At 52.2% G+C, this 13,647-nt stretch overlaps 1 protein-coding gene across 1 annotated transcript in view; it reads left to right on the top strand.

Moving 5' to 3' along the window:
- LOC119956634 (peroxisomal membrane protein PMP34-like) overlaps positions 1-9,619 on the top strand; it is a 40,500-nt gene extending 30,881 nt beyond the window's left edge. The window contains exons 6-7 of the mRNA XM_038783974.1: positions 338-420; positions 7,822-9,619. Coding sequence (XP_038639902.1) covers positions 338-420; positions 7,822-7,969 — 231 coding nt within the window. The 3' untranslated portion in view covers positions 7,970-9,619. The remainder of the gene's footprint in view (positions 1-337; positions 421-7,821) is intronic.
- Positions 9,620-13,647: the final 4,028 nt, after the last annotated feature.

Here is a 13,647-nt window from a genome sequence, read left to right as displayed (position 1 = left end):
AGGTCAGATAGGCTTCAGATGGTTTCACAGGTCGGCGCAACATCGAGGGCCGAAGGGCCCGTACTGTGCTGTAATGTTCTATGTTCTATTGCAACAGTGAAAGTTCTCGGCAGAGCAAGAATAGGGTGTGGTGCTCCTGACGCAGTGATGCAGATATCCTCCTGCTCGGTGTTGGACAAAACGTGCCTCATGTGATGGCCTCTGCCCACCAAAACTCACAGTCGAGGCTCGCTACCAAGAAAGTGACCGCTATGATGAAGTATCATTCCCCGAGAGGAGTGGGGGAAATGGCAGGGGCCTCGAACACTGATAAACCCAATGTGTCCTCTTTCCCCAGTTTGGACAGCACAAGAGGGGCGCAGAGAGCAGGATTCTGGGAAGCCTCCGAAGAATTGTCGACGTCCTGAGTCAGAGAGTAAAGTGAGTCCCGGCCTACCTGAGCTGGCTTTTATCTTTTACAATTAGGTCACTGAGCGACAATATCATGAGGAGGGGCAGGAAATAATCCAAAAAAGGTTAATGAATGCGAACTTTATGTCAAGCGGTTATTGGATAGGCACATGGAGCACACCAGAATGACAGGGAGTGAGATAGCTTCATCTTGGTTTCGGACAAAGCTCGGCACAACATCGAGGGCTGAAGAGTCTGTTCTATGTTATGTTCAGTGAACTCGGGATCCTGCCTCAGTTTTCCAACACCCTGGTTGAACCCTAACTGGGAAACTCTCAGCAGATCTGGGCAAAACACCTGAGGGTGGATAGCTTGACCTTGGATGGAGTGAAGCGTAGGTTAATGAGTGCAGAATAATGCTGTCGGCACGGTTGGCATAGTGGTTAGCACTGCTTCCTCACCGCGCCAGGGACCCGAGTCACTGTCTGCGGAGTTTGAACGTTCTCTCCCATGCCTGCGTGGTTTTCTTCCGGGTGCCTTCCACAGTCCAAAGATGTGCAGGTTAGATGGGGTTACAGGGATAAGGTGGGTGTGTTGGCCGAGGTAGGGCGCTCTTTCGGACGGTCAGTGCAGACTTGATGGGTCGAATGGCCTCCTTCTCTACGGTCGGGGTTCTGTGAGGCACTGGCTCGGGGTGTGTGCACATTTTTTATAAACAAATGTACGGGAAAAGCTCAGGCCTGGCCACATCGGCGGAGAGAGAATCCATATCAGTTTCAAAACTGAAGCAGGGTATGGATGTGATGGGATTCACACTGTTGGAAAAGGGGGGAGGGGCAGATGGTATAAAAAAGGGGACATCAGGGAGAGGTTAGAGGGCAGAGGAGATTGAATTACAAAGCTGTGGCAGAACTCAATGCAGAGAGAATGGGAATGGGAGCAGCAAAGGAACAGAGCATTGGTTCAGAGTAGGTGTTGATAGCATCCAGAGAGACACGGTCACTGAGGAAGGAGTCGGCAGTGGAAGAGAGTTTTGGTAAACACCGAGAGGGGGGGAAGAGAATGGAAACTAATGGAGGTGAAGGGTTTGATTAGGGATGGTCAGCATGGCTTTGTCAGAGGTGGGTCATTCCTAACAAATTTGATTGGATTTTTTGAGGAGGTGACCAGCTGTGTAGATAAGGGTAGTGTAGTTGATGTAATTTACATGGATTTCAGCAAAGCCTTTGTCAAGACCCCACATTGGAGACTTATAAAGGAGGCAAATGCACATGGGATACAGGGTAACTTGATGAGGTGGATTCAAAATTTTACTTATCTGTAGGAAACAGAAGGCGATGACAGACGGCTGCTTTAGTGACTGGAAGCCAGTGTCCAGTGGGGTACCACAGGGATCTGTGCTGGGTCTCCTATTGTTTGTCATTAATATAAATGATGTGGAGATGCCAGCGTTGGACTGGGGTGAGCACAGTAAGAAGTCTTGCAATACCAAGTTAAAGTCCAACAGATTTGTTTCGAATCACTAGCTTTCGGAGCACTACTCCTTAGGTGAATGAAGAGGTCAATTCCAGAAACATCTATAGACAAAGTCAAAGATGCAAGACGATACTTTGAATGCGAGTCTTTGCAGGTAATTAAGTCTTTACAGGTCCAGACGGAGCAACTGGACAGGGATAATCACAGGTTAAAGAGGTATGAATTGTCTGAAATCTGTTACTATCCTCATTATTTCAGAAAAGAGAGACAGGTTGTCGAAGCTTTTCATCCTGCACTCATCAGGGCAAACACAGGAATGCCAAATTTCACACCATCACAATTTATATTACACAGACTGTGTATGTCACACTTGGTTAACTCAGTGGGCTGTACGACTGGTTTGTGATGCGGAGCGACGGCAACAGCACGGGTTCAATTCCCGTAACTGCTGAGGTTATCCAGGAATTTCCCCCTGCCTTCTCAACCTTGCCCCTCACCTGAGGTGTGGTGAACCTCCAGTTGCATCACCACCAGTCAGCTGTCTCTCTTCCTCTGGCTCTCCTCCCTCTCGCTATAGAGCGGCCGATGTCCTCGGGGACTATGGGGACTTTGAAATGAGCCACATTCCGAACTCAACTCATCATCTCCAATTGATTGTTGGTGCAGCTATAAACGCACTCAGGGTTGTTCGGCAATTGCTGCCCAATCGTGGAATCCCATCTAATTGCAGGACTAGAACCAATGTCCTAGGGGGTGCTTTTGGTAACACTGTTGGGGAGGTTTTAAACTAATGTGGCAGGGGGATGGGAACCAGATTAGAAAGCTAGAGATCAGTAAATAGGCAGCAACTAAAGCCAATAAGGTACTAGATAATAAACTCAATGTGACTAAGGGGAAGAGTAGACAGGGAAGAGATGATGATCGCAAAGGGACAGGTGGCCTGAGGTGCATTTGTTTTAATGCGAGAAGTGTAGCAGGTAAGGCAGATGAAATTAGGGCTTGGATTAGTACCTGGGAATATGATATTGGTATTACTGAGACTTGGTTGAGGGAAGGGCAAGACTGGCAACTGAATATCCCAGGGTATAGATACTTCAGGAGGGATAGAGAGGGAGGTGAAAGGGGTGGAGGAGTTGCTTTACTGGTCAATTTTCCCCAAGACTCTTCCAATTTGACCTTCCAAAATGCATCACCTCGCATTTGCCTGGATTGAACACCATCTGCCATTTCTCTGCCCAACTCTCCAATCTATCTATATTTTGTTGTATTCTCTGACAGTCCTCCTCGCTATCTGCAACTCCACCAATCTTAGTATCATCTGCAAACTTGCTAATCAGACCACCAATACCTTCCTCCAGGTCATTTATGTAGATCACAAACAACAGTGGTCCGAGCACGGATCCCTGTGGAACACCACTAGTCACCCTTCTCCATTTTGAGACACTCCCTCCCACCACTACTCTCTGTCTCCTGTTGCCCAGCCAGTTCTTTATCCATCTAGCTAGTACACCCTGAACCCCATACGACTTCACTTTTTCCATCAACCTGCCATGGGAAACCTTATCAAACGCCTTACTAAAGTCCATGTATATGACATCTACAGCCTTTCCCTCATCAATTAACTTTGTCACTTCCTCAAAGAAGGGAAAGGAAGGGTGCAGTAACATTGCTTACTACAGGCTTTACTACAGGCCTCCCAAAAGCGAGCGTGAAGTAGAGGTACAAATATGTAGACAGATGATAGAACAATGTAGGAGCAATAGGGTGGTTGTGATGGGAGATTTTAACTTCCCCAACATTGAATGGGACTCATGTAGTGTTGGAGGCGTAGATGGAGCAGAATTTGTAAGGAGCATCCAGGAGAGTTTTTTAGAGCAGTATGTAAATAGTCCAACTCAGGAAGGGGCCATACTGGACCTGGAATTGGGGAATGATCCCGGCCAGGTGGCTGAAGTTTCAGTCGGTGATTACTTTGGGAATAGCAATCACAATTCCATAAGTTTTAGAATACTCATTTTAGAACACTCATTCTAGAATACTCATTTAGAATACTTGTCTACAAAATTATGAGAGGTATGGACAGGGATAGCAACAAGCTTTTTCCAAGATTGGGGGTGTCAATTACAAGGGGTCACGATTTCAAGGTGAGAGGGGGAAAGTTTAAGGGAGACGTGCGTGGAAGGTTTTTTACGCAGAGGGTGGTGGGTGCCTGGAACGCTTTGCCAGCGGAGGTGGTAGAGGCGGGCACGATAGCATCATTTGCGATGCATCTAGACAGATATATGAATGGGCAGGGAACAGAGGGAAGTAGACCTTGGAAAATAGGGGACAGGTTTAGATAAAGGATCTGGATCGGCGCAGGCTGGGAGGGCCTGAGGGCCTGTTCCTGTGCTGTAATTTTCTGTTCTTTGTTTATTCTTGTTCTTTGTTTTGGATTTTGCAAGTGCGGGCTGGTTAAATGCTGTCTGTGCTCGGCTCATCACAAACAACCAAAGGAACATGCTGTTTGATTGGATCAGCCAATTCCTGGAATGAATGGCGTGAGTAGCTGGCATAACACAGGCACTGAAACTCAGAAACAACGTTGCTCAATTGTGTGGTCGGCAAAAGGTCTTTTTGGAGTGATGTCAACATTCCCTTTTTGCAAAGAGTACCCAATTTTTATTTTCCAATTAAGGATAATTTTAACGTGGTCAATTCTTTTTGGGTTGTGGGGGTGAGACCCATGCAGACACGGGGAGAATGTGCAAACTCCACACGGACAGTGGCCCGTGGCTGGGATGGAACCTGGGTCTTCAGCGATGTCAGCATTCTAGTTAGTAGAAAATACCAGTCGCTGCATAGGGGCAATACCTCCCCCGCAGTCACTGCAAAGCAGCAATACCTCCCCCGCAGTCACTGCACAGCAGCAATACCACCGCCGCAGTCACTGCATAGCAGCAATACCTCCCCCGCAGTCACTGCACAGCAGCAATACCACCGCCGCAGTCACTGCACAGCAGCAATACCACCGCCGCAGTCACTGCATAGCAGCAATACCTCCCCTGCAGTCACTGCATAGCAGCAATACCACTCACACAGTCACTGCACAGCAGCAATACCACCGCCGCAGTCACTGCATAGCAGCAATACCACCGCCGCTGTCACTGCATAGCAGCAATACCACCGCCGCAGTCACTGCATAGCAGCAATACCACCGCCGCTGTCACTGCATAGCAGCAATACCACCGCTGCAGTCACTGCATAGCAGCAATACCACCGCTGCAGTCACTGCATAGCAGCAATACCACCGCCGCTGTCACTGCATAGCAGCAATACCACCGCTGCAGTCACTGCATAGCAGCAATACCACCGCCGCAGTCACTGCACAGCAGCAATACCACCGCCGCTGTCACTGCATAGCAGCAATACCACCGCTGCAGTCACTGCATAGCAGCAATACCACCGCTGCAGTCACTGCATAGCAGCAATACCACCGCCGCAGTCACTGCATAGCAGCAATACCACCGCCGCAGTCACTGCATAGCAGCAATACCTCCCCCGCAGTCACTGCATAGCAGCAATACCACCGCCGCAGTCACTGCATAGCAGCAATACCTCCCCCGCAGTCACTGCACAGCAGCAATACCACCGCCGCAGTCACTGCACAGCAGCAATACCACCGCCGCTGTCACTGCATAGCAGCAATACCACTCACGCAGTCACTGCATAGCAGCAATACCACTCACGCAGTCACTGCATAGCAGCAATACCACTCACGCAGTCACTGCATAGCAGCAATACCTCCCCCGCAGTCACTGCACAGCAGCAATACCACCGCCGCAGTCACTGCGTAGCAGCAATACCTCCCCCACAGTCACTGCACAGCAGCAATACCACCGCCGCTGTCACTGCATAGCAGCAATACCACTCACGCAGTCACTGCATAGCAGCAATACCACTCACGCAGTCACTGCATAGCAGCAATACCTCCCCCGCAGTCACTGCATAGCAGCAATACTACCCCCGCATGTCACTACATAGCAACAATACCACTCACGCAGTCACTGCATAACGGCAATGCCACTTACGCAGTCACTGCATAGCAGCAATACCTCTCATGCCGTCACTGCATAGCAGCAATACCTCCCCTGCAGTCACTGCACAGCAGCAATACCACCGCTGCAGTCACTGCATAGCAGCAACACCACCCCCGCAGTCAGGGCATAGCGGCAATCCCACCCCCGCAGTCACTGCATAGCAACAATACCACCCCCATAATCACTGCATAGCAGCAATACCACTCACGCAGTCACTGCTAGCAGCAATACCACTCACGCAGTCACTGCTAGCAGCAATACCACTCACGCAGTCACTGCTAGCAGCAATACCACCCCCGCTGTCACTGCATAGCAGCAATACCATTCCCGTAGTCACTGCACAGCAGCAACACAACTCACGCATTCACTGCATAGCAGAAATACCACTCATGTAGTCACTGCAGAACAGCAATACCACTCACGCAGTCACTGCATAGCAGCATTACCACCCCCGCAGTTACTGCATAGCAGCAATACCAGTCACGCAGCCACTGCATAGCAGCAATGCCACTCACGCAGTCACTGCATAGCAGTAACCACTTCCGCAGTCACTGCATAGCAGCAATTCCACTCATGCAGTCACTGCATAGCAGCAATACCACTCACGCAGTCACTGCATAGCAGCAATACCACTCACGCATTCACTGCATAGCGGCAATACCACTCACGCAGTCAGTGCCTAGCACCCCCGCAGTCACTGCATAGCAGCAATACCACTCGTGCAGTCACTGCATAGTAGCAATACCTCATGCAGTTACTGCATAGCAGCAATACCACTCCCGTAGTTACTGCATTGCAGAAATACCACTCCCCCAGTTACTGCATAGCAGCAATACCACTCATGCAGTCATTGCATAGCAGCAATACCACTCATGCAGTCACTGCATAGCAACAATACCACTCATGCAGTCACTGCATAGCGGCAATACCACTCATGCAGTCACTGCATAGTGGCAATACCACTCATGCAGTCACTGCATTGCGGCAATACCACTCATGCAGTCACTGCATAGCGGCAATGCCACTTACGCAGTCACTGCATACGGCAATACCACTTGCAGTCACTGCATAGCAGCAATATCACCCCCGCAGTTACTGCATAGCAGCGAAAGCCCTCACGCAGTCACTGCATTGCCGCAGACCTGGAGCAGATTACTTTATCTGTTACCTGTACATTCATCCATCGAGTCCAATTCTCTCCAAACAAAAGGGACATGCTCAAGCCTTGCACCTTTTTTGAATTACCCAGAAGCTTGGGGAGCCTAAAGTTGTCCGTTGCTTTCTCCATGGCTACGCTGCAGCCAGTCAGAGTTAGCATGCCAACCAATCAGTGTCCTTTTCCTCTGTAGTCTAAGTTGTTGTGTGGTTTGAAGTTTGGCATCTTGTGTTTGTCCTGATGTGTGCTGGATGAAAAAATTGGACAATATGTCTCAGCAATAGTCAAATTCTGTGTGACCAAACGTCTAACCTCGTTATTTGCCACTTTTGCCAAATGCATATCTGCAAATTTTGGAATGGTGCCAAGCCCAGAGTTATTAATAATTACCATATTTATTGTGTGTATTAAACTGGGTGAGCACCATCGTGTGGACATGGCAGTAGATTGGAAAGCCCAGGGAGGGCAGTGGGAAGATGTATGGGTCAGGCACTGTGGCAAGAATCTTCGCTTTGACACTGAAGCACAGGCCAGCTGAGCTAACGTCCACGGACTGTGCAAGGTCAAGATTGTGAGTTTGAGGAGACAATGAGCCATTCCTCCTTTCTCAACAGTCGGCTGATCTCCCATTGGTTTTAGTCCGTAGCCCAGGGATTTAAGTCCTCTTTTTGTAGCTGGCTGTGGTAACCTTGTCTTTATTTTATGCATTATTCTAAACAGGAGGCAGGGTTTCCTGGGCCTGTACAAGGGCTTGGAGGCGAAGCTGCTGCAGACGGTTCTTACCTCCGCCCTGATGTTCCTCATCTACGAGAAGATTGCAGGCTTCATTTTCCGAATCATGGGAGCGGTTCAACATGTGGCAGATTAACAAATGGAAGAGCCACCTAGGCAGCACCATCAGCTTCACTCGGGACTCTGCCAATCCGGACAGGGGGGGCAGCATTGTGATTTTGGTGGGCTCACTGGAAGCTGTGAAGGTGGGTTCTCAGCGAAAGCTCAATTTAACTTAGAGCAGCAGTGGGTGGGTTTTGAAAGTGTCAACAGTTAGTAAAATGAGTTTTCTCTATAATGTGTCCCCTCCCCCTCCTCAGACCTCCTTCGCCACAGGACTGAAGTTATGTGCGAGTTCCTTTCACGGTTACATTGAGTACAATATTGAAACAGGCTCCAACTTAGCCACTTCCCACTCCCTACATTAACAACGATGCCATGAACACTGCTATGAAGTGGCACTTAACACACAATTGTAAGGAAAGGAGTTCCAGGATGTTGATCCAGTGATAGCAAAAGAGTCATAGAGTCGTACAGCACTGTAAAGGCCCTTCGGCCCATCACATCTGCGCCAGTCAAAGACATCCATCTAACCATTTTAATCCCAATTCCCAGCACTTGGCCGTGTCTGCCCTGGGGTCGCAAATGCACATCTAAATCCTTCTGAAATGTTATGAGGGTCTCTGCCTCCACCACCCTTTCAGGCAGCGAGTTCCAGACTCCCACCACCCTCTATGTGAAAAGGTTTTTCCTCACATCCCCTCTAAACCTCCTGCCCCTCACCTTAAATCCATGCCCCCTGCTCATTGACCACTCCACCAAGGGGAATGGTTTCTTCCCGTCTACTCTATCTGTGCCCTTCATCATTTTATACATCTCAATCACCACCCCCCCTCAGTCTCCTCTGCTCCAAGGAAAATAACCCCAGTCTATCCAATCACTCTTCATAACTAAAACTCTCCAGCCCAGGCAACATCCTGGTGAATCCCCTCTGCCCCCTTCCCAGTGCTATCACATCCCTCCTATAATGTGGATTCCAGAACTGCACACAATACTCTAGCTGTGGCCTAACCAACATTTTATACAGTTCCAACATAATCTTCCTGCTCTTCTGGCTGACAAGTGCACCATGTGCCTTCTTAATCACTGTAGCCACCTGCTCTGCTACCTTAAGGGACGGGTGTACATGCACACCAAGGTCCCTCTGATCCTTGGAGTTTTCAGGGTCCTGCCGTTTATCATGGAACGGAATATAGTTCCAAGTCAGGATGGTGTGCGACTCCGAGGAACACTCTGTGTGCTGTATGTAAGATGCACGACCACTACTCACCAAGACTCCATGGACAGCACCTTCCAAACTCGTGACCTTTACCATCTAGATAAGCGTTTTTCAAAAACTTTCTTCCCAGGACCCAATTTTGCCAACCGGCTGACCTTCTCGACACACGTCGACCAATCTTCGCAACTCACATCGGCCAGCCCTCGCACCCCAAGCCACGATTGCTGACCTTTAATGTGAAAGGGGAGCCTGCTTGGTCCTCTGATCTCACTCCAATCAGGTTCACAGGAGGAGAGGGCAAGACACACATCAGGGCAGAGTTTAGCCGGTTCCTTTTGTTATGGGAGCAGCGTTTTCAGAACCCCAAAATGTATCATGGAGTTCAACCAACCTCTCCCTTTAATATATTGTTGCTTTTGAAGCACACGGCCTGTTCTCCAGGTGTGGTATTACAATTATGGACACGTGGGTTTTTAAACACAAAACAATGTTTATTCCATGAATTCAACTTAACCTTCTTAAATAAACATTGGATCCCTTAACACCCCTTACTTCAAAGATAACCCTGAAAATAATAAACACTAAATAATCCCTCAGAATGTTCCTTCAAACCTCCAAAAGACTTTAAATCACCCAAATGATTCAGAGATAGTATTTCCTGGCAGAGATCACAGCAGATCCAGCTCACTGCAAACACAGACACACCCAAGTTATTTTTCTCATTCAGCTCTCAGCAAACCAGCCAGGCACTTTTCAGCTGCTCTATCTCAAACTGAAACTAAAAGCAGAAGTGAACTCAGCTCCCCCCACCCTCTGACATCACTTCAGTAATATGAGCTGCTCCATGTCTTAAAGGTACATTGCTTAAACATCCATTTCTTAAAGGTACTCCCGCTGTCTTCCTCTTTCTGAAAATCCACCTCGCACATGGAGGTCTTCGTGAAGAGCAACAGCAACAAAATGCTTGTTTTACTCAGCACTGGATACTCCTGGGAGACGCTACTCCAGAATGAAGACAGGGCTTTTCATAGAATTTACAGTGCAGGAGGCCATTCAGCCTATCGAGTCTGCACCGGCCCTTGGAAAGAACACCCTCCCCAAGCCCACACCTCCACCCTATCCCCATAACCCAGTAACCCCACCCAACACCAAGGGCAATTTTGGACACTAAGGGCAATTTAGCATGGCCAATCCACCTAACCTGCACATCTTTGGACTGTGGGAGGAAACCGGAGCACCCGGAGGAAACCCACGCACACACGGGGAGAACGTGCAAACTCCGCACAGACAGTGACCCAGCGGGAAATCGAACCTGGAACCCTGGTGTTGCATCCCCTCGCCATTCACCCTGAGAAACCTTTAACCAGCTCAACTTCCCAAACTGATAGGTATTTCGCTACTTTAACTATAATTAATTACAAATGAGAGTGCTAGTGTAAAATAAGAATGAATGACTTTGGAATGAATTATAGAATGATCACAGTACAGAAATAGGCCATTTGGCCCATTGTCTGGCCCTCTGAAGGAGTAATTTAGCTTCTGCCACCCCGTGTTTTTTCCTGGTGTGGAGGTCCTGGGAGAACGTGTTTCCCTTTTCGTTGATGATACAAATCGCTTTTCCAAGCCCAGATTTAATCTGTCACCACCGCACTCTCGGACCGTGCGTTCTGCCGCACTCTCGGACCGTGCATTCCGCCGCCCTCTCGGACCGTGCGCTCTGCCGCACTCTCGGACCGTGCGTTCTGCCGCACTCTCGGACCGTGCATTCCGCCGCACTCTCGGACCGTGCGTTCTGCCGCCCTCTCGGACCGTGCGCTCCGCCGCACTCTCGGACCGTGCGTTCTGCCGCACTCTCGGACCGAGCGTTCTGCCGCACTCTCGGACCGTGCGTTCTGCCGCACTCTCGGACCGTGCGTTCCGCCGCACTCTCGGACCGTGCGTTCTGCCGCACTCTCGGACCGTGCGTTCCGCCGCACTCTCGGACCGTGCGTTCTGCCGCACTCTCGGACCGAGCGTTCTGCCGCACTCTCGGACCGTGCGTTCCGCCGCACTCTCGGACCGTGCGTTCTGCCGCACTCTCGGACCGTGCGTTCCGCCGCACTCTCGGACCGTGCGCTCCGCCGCCCTCTCGGACCGTGCGTTCCGCCGCACTCTCGGACCGTGCGTTCTGCCGCACTCTCGGACCGTGCGTTCTGCCGCACTCTCGGACCGTGCGTTCTGCCGCACTCTCGGACCGTGCGCTCTGCCGCACTCTCGGACCGTGCGTTCTGCCGCACTCTCGGACCGTGCGTTCTGCCGCACTCTCGGACCGTGCGTTCTGCCGCACTCTCGGACCGTGCGTTCCGCCGCCCTCTCGGACCGTGCGTTCTGCCGCACTCTCGGACCGTGCGCTCCGCCGCCCTCTCGGACCGTGCGCTCCGCCGCCCTCTCGGACCGTGCACTCCGCCGCCCTCTCGGACCGTGCGTTCTGCCGCACTCTCGGACCGTGCGTTCTGCCGCACTCTCGGACCGTGCGTTCTGCCGCACTCTCGGACCGTGCGCTCCGCTGCCCTCTCGGACCGTGCGTTCTGCCGCACTCTCGGACCGTGCGTTCTGCCGCCCTCTCGGACCGTGCGCTCCGCTGCCCTCTCGGACCGTGCGCTCCGCCGCACTCTCGGACCGTGCACTCCGCCGCCCTCTCGGACCGTGCGCTCCGCCGCACTCTCGGACCGTGCGTTCTGCCGCACTCTCGGACCGTGCGCTCTGCCGCACTCTCGGACCGTGCATTCCGCCGCCTTCTGGGACCATGCGCTCCGCTGCCCTCTCGGACCGTGCACTCCGCCGCCCTCTCGGACCGTGCACTCCGCCGCCCTCTCGGACCGTGCACTCCGCCGCCCTCTCGGACCGTGCGCTCCGCCGCCCTCTCGGACCGTGCGCTCCGCCGCCCTCTCGGACCGTGCGCTCCGCCGCCCTCTCGGACCGTGCACTCCGCCGCCCTCTCGGACCGTGCGCTCCGCCGCCCTCTCGGACCGTGCGCTCCGCTGCCCTCTCGGACCGTGCGCTCCGCCGCCCTCTCGGACCGTGCACTCCGCCGCCCTCTCGGACCGTGCGCTCCGCCGCCCTCTCGGACCGTGCGCTCCGCTGCCCTCTCGGACCGTGCGCTCCGCCGCCCTCTCGGACCGTGCGCTCCGCTGCCCTCTCGGACCGTGCGCTCCGCCGCCCTCTCGGACCGTGCGCTCCGCCGCCCTCTCGGACCGTGCGTTCTGCCGCACTCTCGGACCGTGCGCTCCGCCGCCCTCTCGGACCGTGCGCTCCGCCGCCCTCTCGGACCGTGCGTTCCGCCGCACTCTCGGACCGTGCGTTCCGCCGCACTCTCGGACCGTGCGTTCTGCCGCACTCTCGGACCGTGCGTTCTGCCGCACTCTCGGACCGTGCGCTCCGCCGCCCTCTCGGACCGTGCGCTCCGCTGCCCTCTCGGACCGTGCGCTCCGCCGCCCTCTCGGACCGTGCGTTCCGCTGCCCCCTCAGACCGTGCGCTCCGCCGCCCTCTCGGACCGTGCACTCCGCCGCCCTCTCGGACCGTGCGCTCCGCCGCCCTCTCGGACCGTGCGTTCTGCCGCACTCTCGGACCGTGCGCTCCGCCGCCCTCTCGGACCGTGCGCTCCGCCGCCCTCTCGGACCGTGCGCTCCGCCGCCCTCTCGGACCGTGCGCTCCGCCGCCCACTCGGACCGTGCGTTCCGCCGCCCTCTCGGACCGTGCGCTCCGCCGCCCTCTCGGACTGCGCATTCCGCCGCCCTCCAAATCCTAACCAGTCGCTGTGTGAAAAAGTTCCTCATCTTCTCTCGGTTACTTCTTTTGCCCTTAAATCTGTGTTCTCGATCTCTGCACCATTGAGTACATTACCTCCTATCTACTCTGTCCAGCGATTTTGAACATCTCTATCAAATTTTCACTCGCCCTCGTCTGCTCCAGGAAAAGCGTCCCCAACCTCTCCAATCCATCTTCAGCTCTGGCTGTTAAAAATAAATGCTTTTGAAAGTTATAACAAGATTTCTGTCGTTGCTCTTTTCTGTTAGATTTCAATCTGAATTGAAATTATGTTCTATTAGCTGATGGAAATGTAGCTGGGAGGGTTAGAAGGTAAATTCAAACACGAGTGTTTTATGCTTAATCAAAGGAGATTGCAATGGGATGAGAGAAGAGCTAGCTAAGGTAGACTGGGAGCAAAGACTTTATGGTGGAACAGTTGGGGAAACAGTGGAGAACCTTCCAAGCCATTTTTCACAGTGCTCAGCAAAGGTTTATACCAACAAAAAGGAAGGACGGTAGAAAGAGGGAAAATCGACCGTGGAAATCTAAGGAAATGAGGGAGAGTATCAAATTGAAGGAAAAAGCATACAAAGTGGCAAAGATTGGTGGGAGACTAGAGGACTGGGAAATCTTTAGGTGGCAACAGAAAGCTACTAAAAAAGCTACAAAGAAGAGTAAGATACATTATGAGAATAAACTTGCTCAG

The sequence above is a fragment of the Scyliorhinus canicula genome, chromosome 23 (genome assembly GCF_902713615.1).
Source record: "Scyliorhinus canicula chromosome 23, sScyCan1.1, whole genome shotgun sequence".
Classification (NCBI taxonomy): Eukaryota; Metazoa; Chordata; class Chondrichthyes; order Carcharhiniformes; family Scyliorhinidae; genus Scyliorhinus; species Scyliorhinus canicula.
This window is presented reverse-complemented; position numbering and strand designations above follow the sequence as displayed.